This window comes from Equus asinus, chromosome 11 (assembly GCF_041296235.1).
Source record: "Equus asinus isolate D_3611 breed Donkey chromosome 11, EquAss-T2T_v2, whole genome shotgun sequence".
Classification (NCBI taxonomy): Eukaryota; Metazoa; Chordata; class Mammalia; order Perissodactyla; family Equidae; genus Equus; species Equus asinus.
Window position 1 is genome coordinate 84,659,527 of NC_091800.1, and position 19,421 is coordinate 84,678,947.

The 19,421-nt window shown below is 58.9% G+C and overlaps 1 protein-coding gene across 8 annotated transcripts in view; it reads left to right on the forward strand.

Moving 5' to 3' along the window:
- Positions 1-681: 681 nt before the first annotated feature.
- Positions 682-19,421, forward strand: part of TFDP1 (transcription factor Dp-1) — a 44,011-nt gene continuing 25,271 nt past the window's right edge. The window contains exons 1-3 of one of the 8 annotated variants that reach the window (XM_044779647.2): positions 848-871; positions 1,790-1,864; positions 4,557-4,715. In XM_044779647.2, the coding sequence (XP_044635582.1) occupies positions 4,695-4,715 (21 nt within the window). In that variant the 5' untranslated portion in view covers positions 848-871; positions 1,790-1,864; positions 4,557-4,694. Of the gene's footprint in view, positions 984-1,015; positions 1,103-1,789; positions 1,865-4,556; positions 4,830-19,421 lie in introns of those variants that run through there. The other 7 variants (XM_070520208.1, XM_044779646.2, XM_070520209.1 and 4 more) reach the window with 7 other exon arrangements.

The window sequence follows — 19,421 nt, forward strand, 5'->3', positions numbered from 1 at the left end:
CGCTGCACACCGCCGTCCGATGCAGCCCTGAACTTTGGACTGACTCTCAGGCCCAGCCTGCCCTCTGCTGGGTCTCCAGCCCGGAGGACAATGCACTGGTGGCGGCGGGCTCCAGGGGGGGACAAGGCTCCAGGGCTCTGGGTCCACCAGGCCCTCATGGCGATGAGAAGCGTTTCCCTCCCCTGCACCCTTCTGCAGGAAGGACACACAGAGTCTGGACCGACGGGGGCCGGGCAGGGACAGGAGAGCACCATCAGGCGGACAGGGCCCTGGGCGCTGAGCGCACGCACATCTCCTCTGTGCACCTACACACGCACTCGCCCAAACGCGCCCACGTGCACACCCCCAGCCCGCCCTTCTCCTCCACGAGTACACATACACACGTGCGCGCACACAGTCGATCGCCTTTGCTCCTCCGTGTACGCACATAAACACCCGTGCGAACAAAATCCGCGCCCTTTCTGCCTGTGTGCACACGCACCCGCAAACACATCCATGTGCATATGCACACACCTGGCCCCCTCGCTGCCCCGCGTGCGTGTGTGCACATGCACCCACCCCGTTTCTCCTCCGTGTGCGCAGCGTGCGCACCCCCGGGCCCCACGCCCGCGTGCGCACCAGCGCGCGCACCGCCGCGTCTGGCCCCAGGTCCCCCTCTCGGCCGCCGCGCGCACGCACCGCGCACACGCGCACGCGCAGCCCATCCCCCTCGGGGCGCGAGCGCGGGCCGCACTGGCGGGAGGCGGAGGGCGAGGAGGAGGAGGAGGAGGGAGCCGAAGGCGCGAAAAGGCGCGCAGGCGCGCTGCGGGAGCCGGGCCCGCGCCCACGTCACCGCGCCGCGCACGTCACGCCGCCCGACGCTCGCTCCAGGGTGAGCCCCGCGCCGGCGCCTCGCAGGGCAGGACCCCGGCCGGGCAGGGACCCCCGGGGCCGGAGCTGCCCGGACCGCCCCGCGCGCCCCCGCGTCCGCGCCCGCGAGCCAGGTGCGGCGTGCAGGGCCGCGCGGCCGGGGGCCCGGAGGGCGCACGCGGGAGGCTCCCCGACCCGCCGGTCCCCGTCCGCGGCCCCGGACCCCCGCGCCCCGCCCGCCGCGGGCTCCCAGGTGACCCGGCCGCGGGGTCGGGCCGGGGACCCGGGCGGGGCCTCTAGGCGGAGCGGCGGCGCCGCGTCCGGCGGGGTCGGGTCGGGCCGGTGTGGGTCGGGGGCGGCCGAGCGCACGGGGCCGGGGCCGGGGGTCGGGGGTCCGGGGTCCGCGGGCGGCGCTGCCCCGACTGCCGGTTCTGGGGGCGCGCGGGGGTGGCCGCGGCCTATGACGGCGCGCGGGACCCCGGAAGCCCACCTGTCAGCGCCGCTGGCGGCCGTGGGGTCCGCGGGCGGGGGGCGGCGGGCGGGCCGAGCGCCCCGGGGTGCGCCCTGCGCGGGCGGCGGGTCCCCCCGGGCGCGGGGTGAGTGGTCCCTGTGCCCTGGCGGCCGGCCGTGCTCCCGGCGAGGCGCGGGGCCTTTGTGTGGGCGTCTGGGGAGGCCGGGCCGCGGCGGGGGCGCACGGGGCACCGCCGGGCATCCCCGGGCATCCAGCCGTCGGATGCGCCTCCGTTCGCCGGGGTGACTTAAAATCCCGGCGTCGGGCTGTGTTCGCCAGCGGCGCTCTGGGGCCGGGCTGTGGGTTTGGAAAGGAAGGCCCTGCACCCTGGAGGGGCGGCCCGGGTGGAGGTGCCGGGGAAAGGTTGAGCTCTTGCTAACTTGTTTTTTCGTTCTTACTCATTTCTTGTATTTCCTTCCTTCTTACCAGAAAAATCACTTTTCTTCTCTGGAGGGTGAACACTTATAGCATCGATTTCACGGATCTGGTAACATGGCAAAAGATGTAAGTATCTTCGCCTCGTGCACAGACACCCGTTGGCCCCGCGTTCTTTGTGGGTTTCCCCGCCTTGGTTCAGAGCGACAACCCTGAGCCCCGGTGTCGCTGTCGGTCCTTAAAGCAGATGCGCAGCACAAGGTGAGGACGTTGGGACACTTAGTACTTCGTGGAGCTGGGACTGGCTTCCACTTGGGTTTACATCTGAACCCGGTGACAGACGTCACGAGCCTCAGTGACACCGCTGGCTGGTCTTCTCAGACTGTGTGGACGTGTGACTCTGAGTGTCCTGCTGGAAGGACAGATGCCCTCAGTCACTGGGATGAGCTTGGGCCGCGCGCTGGTTGCATCCCGAGCTGCTTGTCTGGAGTGTAGGAAGTTAATTCCGCTGGGTTGCATCCAGTGCTGAGCGCTTGTTTTGGCCCTTTTTTTCCCTCAGAAAATGAAATTCGGTGATTAATGAAACGTGAAAAATTCTTCTTTAGCTGGCTTTGTAGTTTTCATGAAACTGCAGAATATACTGAATAATTTTTTAACTTGTTCCAACAAATAGGGTTTAGGTCCAGAAGCAGGACCTGTTTAATGGGTCTTGTGGTTCTTTACACAAGATAGCGGTAATGTCACTTAGGTTTGCTAGACGCCTGCTGCGTGCCTCAGGATGCGTTCTCTGGCAACGCTGGTGCAGGAGGCTCTTTGTGGCACAGAGTTGTACGTACGCTCCTCAGATAGGCGCGTCTGCCTGCGTCACCACCAGAGGTGCTGAAGGTGTGTCCACGTCTGGGGACAGAGTAACAGTGTTCAGAGGGTTTGAAGTTCTCTGCAAGTGACAGAGGGGGCCCCTTGCCTCGCAGACGTCCGGGCTCGCCCTCACGTCAGGCGCTGGGTTTAATTTGGTGGCGGGTGTGTGTGAACACACATTTGCACCCTGTGGTGTGTCTTAAGGGAGAGTCATACTCTGTGTATGGTGTTAGGCGATGTGTCATCTCATCACAGTTGTCGATGGCTGTACCCCGTTCTCTGGTGTCTTTGCCCCAAGGATGTGAGGCAGGCGGCGTGGGCTCAGTCGCAGACGTGTTAGCAGAGGGCGCTGTGGCCCCAGAGCCTGTTAGGCTACATGTCTGGGATGTGAGTTTCAGGGAACCCAGTTATCTGCCCTTTTTTACTGATGGTCTGGAGGAGAGGGAGCCACTCCTTCCCCAGGAGGCCTGATTCCTCCTTGGCCTTGGAGGTGTAAAGACAGTCAAGGCTGCTGCCGCCTGGGTGCAGGGAGAAGGACGTGTGAACAGCTTCCTCCCAGGTCGCTTCCTGCAACATGCAGGGCAGCTGCAGGCCACCCAGGGACTGGGTGGCGGGGTGGTTCCCCAGGGCTGACATCGGATCGTCCTTTTGTGAGTAGGTGAGCCCGTGGAGGGTTGGGTGCTGTGATGATGGTGGGCACTTAAGGCTGAGAGCGGAGGTGAGGGGGTCTTCCCTGACCTGAGAGCTGGCGAGGTCAGATGCGGCTGCCCCCAGGTGCCAGCAGGGCTGGGGATCAGGCTGGAATGGAGATTGTGGCAAGTGCAGGCATTTGGCCTTTTCTCTGGCTGCAATACGTTTTCAAGTGGGGGTGACATTTGGGTTTGGAAGGGCGACTTTGCAGCCAGGGCTGGCGGGAGGCCGCCATGGTTAATGTCGCAGTGGTGCTCCAGTTTGACCTTAGGTGTGAGGTTGAGGCCTGTAATCACAGGAGGGAGCCAAGCCCCTGCGGCTGAAGGGGTGGGCCGAGACCTCAGCTTGGCGGAGCTCTGGGGGCTCCGTGGAAGGCTGTTGGGCCTGGGGAGGCTGAGGGGGCTGGAGTTAGGCTCCGGGGGTCACAGTGGAGGAGGGCAAACTTAGGAGACCAGTGAGGGGTCAGCCAGTAGGCTTTGGTGAAGACAATGAGAGAGAGTGGCGTGGCAGTCTCCTACCTCCACTGGAGGTGCAGGGAGACCAGCGGGTTTCGGGGACACAGCTGGGGAATGGCTAGACGGAAGCAGCCCGTTGGCACTGGTGGGGTGACAGGGTGGTGGGCATGGGCAGATTTCAAAGGCAGGAGCAGCCGCTTGAGGGAGAAGGAGGTGGACGGGCTGGAGAGGGCCTGGGGAGGGGTGGCAGTGGGGGCAGCGATGGCTGTGCTTCTGACAGGTGAGTGGGACGCAGCAGGGCTGGTGGGCAGGCGTCCAGGCACGGACGGCTGTGCAGGCTGGCCCGCTGAACTGGGTCTTTGGTGTGTGGGGCCTGGTGTCAGCTGGTCTCTGGGAGGACTTGGAGCTTCCTCTTCCTGTGGTAGGTGTGTCTCACTGAGAACCCCGTGTGAGCCAGGCTCCCGACCCCCAACTCCCACACATCGTCTACCTCAGTTCTTGCAGTGTTGGAACAGGGGCAAGTGGCCGGAGTGCCATCCTTGCCTGGCCCTCCTCTCCGGGCGTCCATGGTCTGCTGCTATTGGGTGCCTTGCCCCACGGTGGGCGGGGGTCAGCTGCTTGGGAAGCTGCAGGCATGAGGTGCAGACCAGCATGGGTGGGTCGGGGTCTCGGGAGCAGTGCCGTTTCACCAGGATGGGCGGGCGAGGCAGTGGGCAGAGGGATATGCAGGCGGGGGGTGTGTGGCACCGACTGCATACCTTAACGTGTTCTCTTTCTAGAACACAGATACGTTAAGTGTTTGTGTATTTTTACGACAGGTATCTGGACAAAACGCTGTGATTCCTTGTTTAAAAAGCCCCCAGTTTCCAGCAACACGTGGAAATAAGCCTGAGTCTTCGGTGGTCAGCAGCTAACATGGCACTTTAGAAGCACGTCTCTTCCGCTGGCGGCACGCTATGGAGAGCGTTGAAATGCAGGCACGCGTCGTCCGCGAGGTGCCCTCGCAGCAAGTGTCTGTCCTGCTTCTCTGGTTCTACTCTGGTCACTGGAGAGGGGAGATCCCCCTGGGGTGTCCTGCCCCCTGCCCTGAGGTGCCCGTTCCTGCATGTCTCGGGGAAGCCAGGCCGGGTGGCCTGGGGAGCAGGACGGGATCTGGGCGGAAACCAGCTTCGCTCTTGCTTTCAACATTCATTGATTTGAATTAAGTTGGTATATGCACGAGGTGAAAGATCCAAGTGGTGAAAATTCAAACCCAGCATTCATGCGTGGTGTGGCTGGGGAGAAAGCTGGGGCGGAAGGATGCAGCCGGTGCAGAAACATGTGGCATGCAGGCTGTGAAGGCCGAGAGCCCCGTCGTTCTCCAGGTGACCACTGGCTACAGTTTGGGGGTCACTTCCAGAAATTTAACCTGAGAGAATTGTTTGGCTGCTGTTGGCATTTGGGGTAAGAATTTCCTTGCTGGGGGATTGGCCTGCAAGGCTGCCCCACTTGGATTTGCCAACCCCGTGGGGCCTCAGAGCTCCCTGGAAGAGAACTACTGTCGAGGTCTCCTGTGAGTGCCCACAGGGGACCAGGGCCACATGCGGGCTGTTCCTCTGCTCTCATGCCCAAGGCTTGGGGACCATCCTAGAAGTGCATCTCGGAGGGTTTCCCACAGTCCTGTGGAGAGAACTGGGCAGGCCCCGGCCAGCGCGGTGTGTCTTCCAGTCATTGCCCTGGCGCTGCATGGATCTGTGCTCCCATGGCTGGGGCCCCGCTCCTCTGTCACGGTCCTGTTGCCCTGGTAGGTGACAGATGCAGTTCACTGCTTTACTGATGTGTGAAACCAGGTGTCTGAATTTTACTTTGTGCCGGCCATGAGCCCTGTGGGCAGAGCATGACTGGGCAGCGCCTCACGGAGCGCGGTCACGCCTTCCGCCCGAGGATGGCTCCTGAGGTGAAGCCAGCTTGAAGGGGAACAGCAGAATTGCCTTTGTCAGAGGCACACGCACCGTGTGCAGAAGTGCGCTTGTGTAGCAGTGCAGGGTGTCGGGCACGGTGTGTACACTCGTGCATATGTGTGCACATGCGCGTGTCCTGGCCTGGGGCTGCCCTTGCGCACTGTCTCTGTCCCGGCTGCAGCCGCGTGGGCAGCGGGTGCTGTGACCTTCGGAAAACTGTAGGTGTGAGGGAAAGGCCAGCACAGTGGCCCGGGCTCCTCCAGAACCGGGGCGGGAGGGGCCTTGGTGAGGAGGGTGGGGAGAGGTGCATACTTTCTCAAGGTCACGAGCAGCGCCATCCCAGCTCCCAGGTGCTTCCTTGCGTGCGGGGAGGAGGAGTGCACGGCCTCTGTCCCCCCCAGGGAGGTCCTCTTCTCCTCGTCCAGTGCCTGGAAGGTTTGTAAAGAACGGGAGGTGACAGTGGATTTGTAAAATGGCAGGAGACGTTTTGCTCCTTGCTGGAGACGTCCAGGCGCAGATTGTCCCAGGCGCTCCCTCCCCTCCTGACCTCAGGTGTGAGAGCAGAGGGACAGCCTGCACTGCAGCCGTGCGTCCCCATGGACTGCATGCGAGGCCACAGGGCGGATGTCCGTGTGGGAGGAAGATGCTGAGATGACTGTGGGGGGAGGTGCCCTGGACGCCCCCCCCCCCCCCCCCCCCCCCCCCCCCCCCCCGGGAAGGAGGCGGCTGTGAGTTAGGGGGCAGTGCCCTGGACGCCCCCCTGGGGGGGAGGCGGCTGCGAGTTAGGGGGCAGTGCCCTGGACGCCCTCCTGAGGGGGAGGCGGCTGCGAGTTAGGGGGCAGTGCCCCGGATGCTCCTGGGGGGGAGGCGGCTGTGAGTTAGGGGGCAGTGCCCTGGATGCCCCCTGGGGAGGAGGCGGCTGTGAGTTAGGGGGCAGTGCCCTGGACGCCCCCCTGAGGGGGAGGCGGCTGCGAGTTAGGAGGCAGTGCCCTGGACGCCCCCTGGGGAGGAGGCGGCTGCGAGTTAGGGGGCAGTGCCCCGGATGCTCCTGGGGAGGAGGCGGCTGCGAGTTAGGGGGCAGTGCCCCGGATGCTCCTGGGGAGGTGGTAGCCTGCCCAGTTCTCTCCACAGGACTGTGGGAAACCCTCCGAGATGCACTTCTAGGATGGTCCCCAAGCCTTGGGCATGAGAGCAGAGGGACAGCCCGCATGTGGCCCCGGTCCCCTGTGGGCACTCACAGGAGACCTCGACAGTAGTTCCCTTCCAGGCCGTAAGTTACTGTTGAGAGTTCCTGGGTCTCAGTTTTGGAGGCTGCTCTGTGATCCCACTTTGTTCTGTGAGTTTGTGGGAAAGTCCCTCAGTTGTATCACTGAGAGCTGGAGACCAGAGAAAGATGCTCGTATCTCAGCTTTTGAGGGATGATACGATGGCCTGGTTTAGTACCAACAGGGGACGGATGAGCTTGTCCATGGTACTCATTCTGAGCATTGTTCTCAGAGCTAGACCTGGATGGTGGGGTCAGGGCTGAGGACACAAGGTGGTAGGGCCTGAGGCTGCATAAGAGACAAATGTTTGCCTTAATATTGTCCAGGTAAGCAGGCTGCAGGTGAGCATGGCTGTGGATTGTGGGTGTTTCACCCTCATTTTGTGAGGCCCTGACGTACCCCTCCCCCGGCACACATGCAGTGTGGGTTGGAGGGAAGTCACAGAATTAAACAATCTCATGGGGTTTTGCAACTCAGAGCTTTGAAATCCTGGCCTGTCGACTTACGGTAGCAGAGCGCTTCTAGGCCGGAAGCGGAAGCTGCCAGGGACACCTGCCTCTCCTGGACGTGACCCCTTCTTTCCTTGACAGACTGTAAAGTGGCTCCCGTGGGAGCTGCAAGACCAGATCTTACTTTAGGGGGAAAGGATGAGTGGTCGGTTTGTGTAGGGCTGAGCTTCTTGGATGACTGTAGGCCCTGACCCCTTATGTGATGACGGTGGCTCCATCCCCCCCATGTCCCAGGCGTTTGAGTGACGTGTTGATAGTGTGTGGACCGTGGTCCTGGAAACTCTGCTTAGTGTGTATTTTTGAGTGCTTCTCCCTGGGAAGAGAAAGGGCTGAGGGTGGGAGGTTGTGACGCCCTGTCACAGCACATCGTGCAGTGGGAGCCACCCGTCCTTACAGTCCGCTGCCTGCCTGGCCCCGGGGCTCCAGGGCCCTCCTTGTAGGCTGGGAGGAGCACTGTCCTCGCTCCAGCTCCCGGCCTCGATGAGTTGGTTTTTGGTAGAAAGACTTAGGTTCTGTCTAAAGGGAGAAGAGTGTCCTGCAACGCCTTTCCCAGGAGAGAAGTGAGATTAACGGGTGGTTATTTTAAAAATTAGCTCATAGAATAAATCCACTAGATGAGCAGAAGGCATCTCCATCCCCAGGTGTGTTGCTCTCAGGAGAGGCCGCAGCCTGGACTCCCCACCGTCCTGGAGTGGCGGGCTGTGCTCCAGCACATGGGAAGCCACAGGACCGTGAGTGTTTCCCTGGAAACGATTTCCACATCAGGACAAAGGCAGTGGTCTGAGGGGACCTGCCCCACCTGGCTCCATGACCTCAGGCAGCGTCTTCTCCGGGGCTCAGTGACTCATCTACAGAATGAGGGTAACAGGGTGCCCTCCTCTCGGGTAGCGAAGGTTAAAGGATGTAACACATCCCGTGCTTGGCTGGCCCTGGAAGCATTTCGGAGGGTTCTGGAGAGTAAAGTGTGAGGCTCTGAGGGAATCTGGGCCTGGGCCCTGGAGCACGCTTCTTGGCCAGGAGTGATAGGTCTGATCAGAGCTTGGGGGAGACCCTGATCCTCGTGCGGCCAAGGGATCTACTCCTTGTTAGGGCCTGAGCTCAGGAGTGGAGTAGGCAGGCCGCCAGAGACGGGAGTCCAGGGGGACCGGTGTTTTGCCATGAGCACCCGGGGCCCACACGGCCTGTTTTGACCCCGCTCCCTGCCTCTTCTCCACTCTTTCTGCAGGCAGGTCTCTGTCCCTCCCACCTCCATCGTGCCCTGGCTGCAATTTGGATGAATTGAGTGGGTAGTGGGCAGCAGGGCCTGCTTGAATGGGGTTGGGTGGATGCAGCCCCTGACACCCAGGGGTTTCCCCTTCAAAGGCTGCGGCTGGGGGAGGGTGGACGTGGGGTGGGTCAGCGTGGTCCGGGCCTTTGTTCAGCAGAGCACCACTCGGCAGCCCTCCCCTTGGTTCAGCCTTTGTCGTTATAGTGAACGTGAAGTCATGTTCTCCCTGGGATGGCTTGCTGGAGAATCAGATCCAGCCTGCCATGTGTCCTCCAGTCACTGCCTCAGTGTCCCCTCAGGTCCCGGGGAGCAGTCTCACCCTCACCCCTCAGCAGGTGAGAGAATGCAGCACGTGCCGTTCAGAGCTAACCCAGTGCGAATCTGCCACGAAAACTCGAGAAAGTGGGACATAAGCAAATATTTAAAAACTGTTTTGGAACCATGTTATGTTTTCTTCGAGGCAGTTTTGCATTTGTGTCTGTTCTAGAATAAATTTGATATTTTTTTGGCAGAAAAGCTGAGAGTTGAAGTGGTGCCTGAAGGATGCAGTCAGATGACGACGGGTTAGGAGAAGCTGCTGTGCCGTTGGCTGCATCTTTCTAGGAAGGGCTGTGACTCCGGGGACTGAGAGACAGAATCCAGGAGCACAGGGACCTCACGTTTCCGCGTGAGCAGAGGCAGTGCCCTTGGGCGCCGCTGGGGGGTGGAGAATGATGGTTTAAGTGGTTCTGCCTTGGATTGACTTCGGTCCGCGTGGCAGGCAGGAGGTGGATGAAAGTGCTGATTTGCACTTGCCCCTGATGGCTGGGCTCCGAGGCCGTGGGCAGGAGGCGGAAGGACACATCACTGTGGAGGAACCAGAGTCCCAGCATTTCAGAGCTGGAGACAGTTGGCTCCGACCCCAGGGCAGAGCTGAGGAAGCTGACCTGTGCCGTCCATTGAGCCCCGGTTCGCTTGTCTTGGAGGAAGGGCAGCTATAGCTGTGTAATCGTAGATGTCCTGGCCCCCCGGCAGAGAACCTCGGGTCTCCCTGGAATTTCGGATTCTGGTGACTCAGCCTCTGTTCTTGGCACCAAAAGCACCCCCCACCTGCTGCCCCTTTTCCTCCCTATCCTCTGACCTGCTGGAATTTGTAGCTTTGACTCCTGCCTCCTCCACCTCTCCTCACTGACTGGCTGACGACTCTCCCTTGAGGACGTGGGTTTCTTGTGGCCCACTTAGTGCAGTTTCCACATCTTGTGGGGGAAGTATTGGCATTCGCCTGGACGTTTCTTCTCCAGATTCTCGGCTTTATGTTCTCCAGCCGATTCTGCCTGGCCGCTGGCTCAGGACCAGCTGTCCCGGGCCTTCCGTCCTGCTCTGTCCACGCTGTCTGGATGTGGCCTCTGCTCCGCTGGCTCGTGCCGCCGTCTTGGTTTCTTTTGCACAGATGCTCCTGGGGTCCTGACTTGGCTCTGCAGTGTTCGGTCTCCACCCCTCTCTCCTCACCATCCCAGGTCTCGTTATCCTTGGAACTCTGTGTCCTTTGTTTAGAAAATGACGACAGTCCTAGGCTTTGTCCAGTTACAGCGATAGAGGTTTTATTTAAAAATTCAAATGGTATCAGAAAGAAAGTTAACAGTCATCTGGAACCATAGTCCAGGATGCCTCTCTTATATTTTGGTGATTATTTGGGGGATGGTTCCTAGATGTGTGTTTAAACACACACACATGACACGACTTTGCATCAGTGAACTTACATGTTCTCTTCCCTGCCGTTTCTTCCAAGCGTGGTGCTGGGATTAGATCCCGTGAGGGCTGTTGGCTGGAGGTGGCCCTCAGTTCCTGGCCGTGTGAGCCGCTCTCTGGGGCAGCTTACATCATCAGGGAGGGAGGGAGACACAGAGAGACAGAGAAAGACACACGTGCATGCGTGCACATGTGCGCGCAGATGGGCCAGCAAGACAGAAATCTTGGTCTCTTGAGAGCTAACCTGGCCTTTGCAGGTTAGGTCACTAGGTCAGGCCACGCTCAAGGGGGGATTGGGCAGGGGCGTGAAGTCCTGCAAGCGGGAGGCCAGCTCATCTCCTGGCGCTGGGCACTTCCAGGCCTGCAGGGTGTCCACTCCCAGAGCAGGCCCCAGGCTGCATCTGCTCGACCTGCCTGGTCTGGAGTCGTCCACGGCCAGGCACTTGGAAGGTGCCGGGGACGTGGCCCTGTCCACTTGGAGTCTGAGGGAGGGCTATGCAGGAACCACAGGACGGAGCGGGTGGGGGCGGGTCTCAGGAGGAGCTGTTGCCAGGAGAGCCCTGGCTCGCTTGGCGGGAACGGGGCCTTCAGGCTGGGTTCCGCCGTTGGGTCCGCTTTTGGGGTCGGCCTGCTCCCCAGGCCTTTTAAAAATTTCTTGATTCTCAGTTTGTTCTTCAAGGTTCTCTCTTGATTCACAACCTGAAGCTTGTGATATTGATTGAAGTTGCATTTCTTGTGAAGTGTAATTTGCAGAGTCAAGGTTTTCTGCTCATTAACGCGTGTGTCCCTCAGGGAAGTTACAGAGCTTTCTTCGTGGCTCTGCTACTTTTCATATCAAGATTGTTCCTGGGTAGTTGATGTTTTTATCACTGTTGTGAAAGGGGCTTAATTTTTATCTTTTATGCCAGGTTATTGCCCATGGAAAGGAAAGCTGTTGGTGGGATACTAGCTTTTCTCATGGTTTTCATGCAGACTAGTAGTGATGAATCTTGTATTTCTTCTGGTCAGTTGTCTGATTGGCGCAGGGGCCGCCAGGCGGCACCAGGGTGCTCGGTGTTCCTGTGGTTCCCAGGTGCTCCTGACCTCCAGCTGTTGGTCAGGTGCTGGTGATTGACGTGCGTGTGAACTGTCGTTCACAAGGGAGCCCATTCTGGTAAGAAAGTCAGGAGCGGACCTTATAAAATAAATGCAGGTTCCGCGTGTTCATACTGTGGCGTTGCCCCTCACGTGGCCGTTGTGCACTCTTAATGTGCTTGGAAGGTTATATTTGCCAGTGTTTCTGTGTACATAACCGTAAGTAAGATTGGTTCGTAGTTTTCTTTTTATGTGGTATCTTTTTCAGGTTTTTTTTTTCTCCTTTTTTTTTTTGAGGAAGATTAGCCCTGAGCTAACATCTGCTGCCAATCCTCCTCTTTTTGCTGAGGAAGACTGGCCATGAGCTAACATCCGTGCTCATCTTCCTCTACTTTATGTGTGGGACGCCTACCACAACATGGCTTTTGCCAAGCGGTGCCATGTCCGCACTGGGGACACAAAGTGATGAACCCCGGGCCTCCGAGAAGCGGAACATGTGACTTAACTGTTGCGCCACCAGGCCGGCCCCTTTTTCAGGTCTTCATGTCATTATTGGGAAGAGCCCAAGGACTAGGGTAGGGCCGCAGGAAAGGTTGGGGGGCTGGGGGACTGGTGGTGCCCAGAGGGGTTCTCCCAGGTTGTGCCCACTTCGCCAGCACCGACCACCCTCCCCTTCTCACCTGGAGGGACCCTTGCCACGTTGGCACCCGGCTTAGATGGCCTGAACTGTGTACTGCTGCCCACTCACGAAACTCCTGTCTCATAGCCCCCAAGGAGGGTGGCGGGCCCTGGCTCCGGTCCGGGTCCCTGGCTCTCCATCAAGGTGGGGGGTTTGCAGGTTCTCCTGCAGGCCATGGGAGGGACCCGTGGTCGCATGCGGTGTAGGAGGAGGTGGGCGGGTGGGAAACTGGGAGGCCAGTGAGGTGATGTGGAGCGTGGGGGGACACGCGGCCTGGCCTGGGGTCAGCTCCCTCCTTTTGGGGCCACTTGTGAAGCATGGCGGTCATAGCACTCTCTTGCGGCATCCACGGGGACTGAATCGGTTCCCATTTCTAAACTAGTATGGTTTCTAAATTAAGTAGAATCATTGTATTCACTTTCGTAGTTTTCATTTTTGATTGGTTCAGCTTTTTGTAGCAGACCTGTGTTTTAGTTTAATATAAGAGAATAATCAACTTTCATTTCCATTAACATACAAACACAAAAGGCTAAATACAGTTTTTCTAAGAAAAACTAAGGTTACTTGGCCAGTGAGTGTCCGTGCTGTTGGCGTGTGTAGACGCATTTCGCAGTTTGTTGTTTCCCTGCAGGAAGCGAGGTTTGCCTCGTAAGTATAATGATTTTGTAGTACAATCAGTCCACTGCACTTATCTTAAAATTAATTGCAGTGTCAGTAGTACCTTGTCAACAGTAAAAACCACACATGTTGTGCGAGTCCTTGACACCTGCAGGTGTGGCTGTGGTGCAAGTGGAGGCAGGAGACCTGGTGTATCTGGAATGTTTTTTCTGAGTCGGTGTCTGTGGTTGAGTCATTGAAATTTTGTGCTGTTTACCACTCAAGTGACTTCACGATGGAGGTCCACGGAGGCTGCGGGTCCACTGCGGGGTGTCCTCCCGTGGACGGTGCATCCCACTGCTGTGGCTGGTGCGTGGCCCCGGCCAGACCGGTTGTCTAGAGACCTGTGGAGGTGAGACAGGCAGGGGCTTCACTCACTGCCCCCATGCTTGCCAGACCCCCGAGTCCTGGATTCTGAGAGGAGAGGGGAGCCTGGGCACAGGCAGGAGGTGTGCACGGCAGGCTGGTCGGCACCCTTTGTGAGTCTTGTTTACACCAGCGCTGTCATTGGCCGACAAATGTGTGGAGCATCACTAAAAACTGCTCAGTGGTCTCTTGCGGCAGGCCCAGGACCGCCCTGCTTTGAGCACTGGCCTTCCTCCGCCTGGAGCCCTCAGGACCCCTCTCACCTCCTCAGGATGTCTGCAGGAGCTCTGAGGAGCTCTCAGGACACACGCAGGACCCTCACAGGACCCTCTCAGGATCCCCTCACGACACATGCAGGACATTCACAGGACACCCTCAGGACACTCACAGGGCCCTCTCAGGACACACGCAGGACGCATGCAGGACACTCTCAGGACACCATCAGGACACACGCCAGGACGCTCTCAGGACACCATCAGGACACTCACAGGGCCCTCTCAGGACACATGCAGGACACATGCAGGACACTCTCAGGACACCATCAGGACACATGCCAGGACACTCTCAGGACACCATCAGGACACTCACAGGACCCTCTCAGGATCCCCTCAGGACACCAGGACCCTCACAGGACCCTCTCAGGACACACGCAGGACACTCACAGGACCCTCTCAGGACACCCTCAGGACACACGCAGGACACTCACAGGACCCTCTCAGGACCCTCACAGGATACCCTCAGGACACATGCAGGACACCCTCAGGACACACGCAGGACACTCACAGGACCCTCTCAGGATCCCCTCACGACACATGCAGGACACTCACAGGACACCCTCAGGACACTCACAGGACCCTCTCAGGATACCCTCAGGACACATGCAGGACACCCTCAGGACACACGCAGGACACTCACAGGGCACCCTCAGGACTCCGTCAGGATGCCTGCCTGCAGGGCACAGGACCCTATCAGGACGCCCTCAGGATGCCCACAGGACACTCACAGGACCCCATCAGGACCCCCACAGGATGCCCATAGGACCCCTTCAGGATGCGCTCACGACCCCCACAGTACCCCATCAGGACGCCCTGAGGACACCCGCAGGACCCTGTCTGGACACCCTCAGGACCCCCACAGGACCCTCACAGGACACTCATAGGACCCTGTCAGGACACTCACAGGACATTCAAAGGACCCCATCAGGACCCCCTCAGGACCTCCACAGGATGCCCTCAGGAAGTCTGCAGGACCCCCTCAGGACCCATCAGGGCCCCCTAGTCCCTTCACCCCGTGGATCTTTAAAGGTTCACCTGTCCAGCTGTGATCCTTGTCAGGAGGGGGGCTGGTGCTGCAGGAAGGATGGAGGCGGGACTTCAGACTCACTCAGGGTCACACCAGCCATGGGGCGCTGGGCCGCGGTGCAGCGAGCAGGGAGCAGAGGTGGGGGTGGGTGTCCTCCCTGCAGGTGGAGAGCAGTGAGTGACAGTGACAGGCCAGAGTCAGGACGTCAGTGGGCTGTCCTACCGTTGCCCACACGGGGATTGCACGGCAGGAGTGAGCTCTCAGGAGAGACGACAGTGTTTCTAACCAGGCTTAGTCGGTTCTTGCACCTCACCGTCATCGACAGTGGGGTCTCTGAGGTTTTCCAGTTGTCCTTTGGGGACATGCTCCACGAAGGGGCGGTGTTTCAGGGAACACCATGATGAGAAGGCTGAAGCTGCGATTCTGTGGGCGACAATGCTGATGACCTTTCCACGTGTCCCTGAGTTAGTTCGTGTGGGTTCAAGACAGACCAGCTTCTCTCCTGAATTCCATGTTGTCACGGTGGTTCCATCTCGCCTAGTGTTGTGTTCTCGCAGGGCTGGGGCCTGTGCCACAGTACCACAGCTGTGTCCCGTGCACCAGCCACTGTGCACACAGGAGGCTCTGTCCTGGGGGCTGTGCACCTGCGGATGGTGGAGACAAAAGTGATGCTGTGCCACACGTGGCCTGCAGCAGGCGGGCTCGTCTCTGCTCTTCAGGCCCGCGAATGACTTCTGTCATCTTCAGAGAGCAGACTTAGAAGCAGTGTGCTGGGAGCCTTGGATTTGGGTTGGGTTTGGGGAAATGTGTGGTGCAGTGTCTCTGGTGTTTAGGTTTAGGACGAATCAGGGTGGGAACTGGTGTGGTTGAGTCCTGGTGGAGGCCAGTCGACCTCGAGGATCTGTCCTACTCTGATGTTTTCCTGTAAGACCTTTAACTCCTCAGTTGTCAGAAGCGGTCCTGCTTTTCGGAGCAGCCTCCCACCTGGCTGACCAGGTGCCACACAGCTCACTCATTCCTGGGGTCTCGCTCCTCACAGAGACGACTCGACAGTGTTGTTATGGGTCTCTATCTGAGATCAGGAGACATAGGTAAGTTATTTTGGTCATGACCATTTTTCTTTGGCAGTTTGCAGTCAGTCCTGTGACATCAGGAAAGCTGCACATAGCGTCTGCAAATACGTTCTGTGACTACTTGGTTTGAGGAAAAGAAGGGCTTTTTTATGTTCTAGGGAAAACCTTTAACCACTCTTATCAATTACTGTGAAACAAATGAGCCCAAAGTTCAGTGGCTCAGAATAACAGTAAACACGTATCATCCCCCCAAGACAGGTCTGTGGATTGGGAATTTGGGGGTGGCTCACTTGGGAAGTTCCATCAAGATGTCGCCCAGATCTGCCGTCCTCCGAAGGCTTGGGGGCCTGGAGAGCCTGCTTCTGAGGAGACCATGGGCAGCACGCCTGTGCCTCACCACGCCACCTTCTGTGGGGCCACTGGAGCGTCCTCCACCTGCCGCCAGCTTCCCTGAGCAAGCAGTCCAGAAAGACAGTGACCCAGCCCGGGTCACACTCTGCCGTTCCCGTGGTCTCCATCTGATCACGGGCCAGAGCCGACTTGGGAGGGAGAGGATGGGTGGGCAGGGGCCTCCTGGAGGCTGGGTGCTCGTCCCTCCTCGAGCCGCCTGGGTCTGTGGGCTGCTGGTTCCGTCTTAGGAAGGTCACCGTCCTCCAGGCTTGGTTTCTGGAAGGTTGTTGCATTGCCGTTCTTCAAATGATCTGTGAACAAAAGCGGCGTTTTTGTTTTCTGATCTCGGTGGAGAAGCAAGCTTGCATGTTCTCTGTGATTCGACACACAGAGTGTTGTCAAATAGAGATGATTTCTGTGCCCATAAAACGTGCTTTGGGGTGAGCTGGTCACTGCCCCAGGTGGGGTCAGGACAGCGGTCGCCAGCAGCTCGGCTTCCTTTCCAGTCAGACTTCCCGCCCTGTGGTCTCCCGCTCCTGCTGGGCTGGGTTTGTCTTTGTTCACGCGACAACTCTGCAGAGGGGGCCTCTTTCAGAAGCAGCGCAGCCCCGGAAGTCACGCCTGTGGGTTGGGTGTCCTCAGGGCAACGCTGACCCTGCAGTGAGGACAGCCCTGGGCCAGTGTTGTCCAGGCCCGAGAGGCGGTCGAGTTGCTGTTGAGAAAGCCCGCCCGGAAGTCGACTCCGCTTTGCTGCACGCCCCGTGTGTCAATGGGTTCTCGCTGTCGAGATCAAAGGGCTGATGGGAACCGTGAGATGCATTGCTGACCAGGGTCAATGGAGTTACCAGACGCAGGTGTGGGTTTCAAAATTCCAGCCTGCTTTTCTACCTGAGGCTCTTCTTGGAGTTTGAGGGACAGAATGTAGTTTTAATGAGCGTGAGCAGGTGCATTTACGGATCTTCTGGGATCCAGGAGCAGGAAGGCTGCTCGAGTGCAGCTGTGGCTGGAACTGTGGGCGTGAAGGCCTCTGTCTCTAGTTTCGCGCTTGTGTGGATTTGCTTCGTTCTCTTATCTCTTCACCAGCTGTCTTCCTTTATTTCCTGTGCTTTTATCTTCCCATTGCTCTTCAGCCTTAGATCATAAAATCGAGGCTTGCAGAGAAAGACGGGCCTCCTTATCCATTCTCAGACTTTTGTGGAAAGGGCCATGCCGGTGCGCTCCTGGCCCGTCTAGTGACTGGGCAGTTAGTGCGAGAAGCGTGTGGCTGAGGGAAGCTAAAGCATTTCTGCCCCAGAGAGAGCAGGTTTGACTGACACGTCTGAGTCAGGCTGTGTGTCCCAGCGGAGTGATGGGGGTGAGCTCCCGGGACCTTGAGCTTCCCAGGTTTGGGTTGCCCAGTGATTGCCAGGGTCATGTCCTTGCTGGGGCTGACCGGAAGGTGGAGCAGGACCGAGAAACATCTGGCGGCTCCTGCCACGTGCCAGAGGCTCCCATCTGATGGCAGGTGATTTGCAGCCTCCTCGGCTAATGTGAAATGCTGATTACCGTATGGTCAGTGTACCAGCGCATGGAGCAGCACGCCGCAGTGGCCCTGTGATGGGGTGGGGCAGACAGAGGCCCGGTTGCACTGAGGCAGACCTCCAGGAGCAGTAACAGCCCCTGTTCTCATTGAGTCTTCACAGTCGGCAGCTGCTGACTCCACTGTCCGCCAGCCATCCACTCGTGTGTCAGTTCTGGTGGTGAAGGATGGTGGACAGTCGTCAGAGCCATCTTGTGTGGAGCTGATGAATTCTGGGGGTTGCGAGATCTGTGGGAGCCAGACCATCTGATGGGCTGTCATCCAGCGGGAGGGTGACCCGGGCTGTCTCCTTGCCTCTTTCAGGTGCATGGCTTTAGTCAGTCCTTCCCGGCCACAGTGGGGTCCTTGCTCTGTGGCAGCTAGCGTTCTGTGGCTCCAGGGAGCTCTGGGCCTGTGTCCCTAGGAACTTGCTGGGACCAGCATCACGCTGGCTCCTCACTCAAGAGCTGGACACCCTGCTGAGCCCGGCTGCCTGGTCCTGTCCTCCTGGCCAGGCATGCTTGCTTGTCCTGCTCCACCTGCCAGTGGCCCAAACGGTCAGCACAAAGTCCATCCTCACCCACCTCCTGGCTGGAGGCTCAGAACAGGGCAATATGAATGCATCAGGTCCCTAGGTGATCTTCTGTCTGTGATCGTCCTCGTGGGCAGGCCCTAAGTTTCCTCGTTTTCTGGGGGGAGGTTGGAGTTTTGGAGAGTCCAAGAAATAGCCCACCTGGCATTGCTGGGCCCTGAGGCTTGGTGGTGGCCCCTCAGCCGCATGGCCCTGATCTCCATCCCAGGTCACGTCAGCGGGTCAGGATGTGTTGCCACGATTTCTTGTGGGATTATGCATTTGGGTGTGTTTGGTTTCTTGTGTGCTTTGTGGACGCAGTGAGTCCGTCCCCACCTGGAGCGGGGCCCAAGGTGGGCCGTCTCCCACAGCCAGTCTCTGGGGGGCTGTGCATGTGTGTGCTCCAGGCTGGTCGCTGCCATGTGTGCGCCCGGAGGATGTCTCTCCTGGAAGCCACAGGCCTGCGGCTCCTCCTGGGACGGGGGCTCCAGCCTCCACTGGGCCCCTGGGGACTGACATTTCACCCAAAGCGGAAGAGAATAGAAGCTGGAAGAGGCCCTGGCTTCCTGGAGAAGCAGGCCGGGCTGGGAGCTGTGCTCGGGGCCTTCACAGGCTGGCCTCGTGCCCAGCGTCCTGGAGGGAAACCCAGATATGCGGCACGGGCGCGTGAGCTTGTGTTTCAACGCTTGCTCTGGTGCACGTGTGCGAAGTGACTGTGTACATGGGTGTGAGCCCCTGCATGCTGGGTCCCCGGGTCTCCTGGGGGCTTGTTCTCTGGAGCCTGCTGCCCTGGTCCCTGGTGGTGGGAGGCCCCGACCTGAGGGAGGGGAGGCTCGTCTGCCCAGGTCCACTCAGCTGTCTCATCGTTTGTGTACATGTGTGTATATTTATGTGCAGGTGTGTACATTTGCATGTGTACGAGTGTAGGTGTATGTTTACGTGTGTGCATGTGTACGAGTTAGTGTGTAGGGTCTGTGTGGTGTGTATCCATATGTGTGTGTGGATACACTCATATCCACGTGAGTGTATGTGTGTTTATGTGCACAGGTGTGTGTGCGTGGGTGTGTATGGTGTGCGTGGTTATCCATGAGTGTATGTGTGTTTGCATACATAGGCATGTGTGTGTATGGTGTGTGTGGGTGTGTTTATGTGCACAGGTGTGTGCACTTCTATCTGTATGTGTTTGCACGGGTGTGTGTATGTATATGGTGTGTGTGGGTGTGTATCCATGGGAGTGTGTTTGCATGCATGTGTGTGTATGTGTGCACACACGTGTGGTGTCTGGTGGCAGGTCAGGGGCTGGG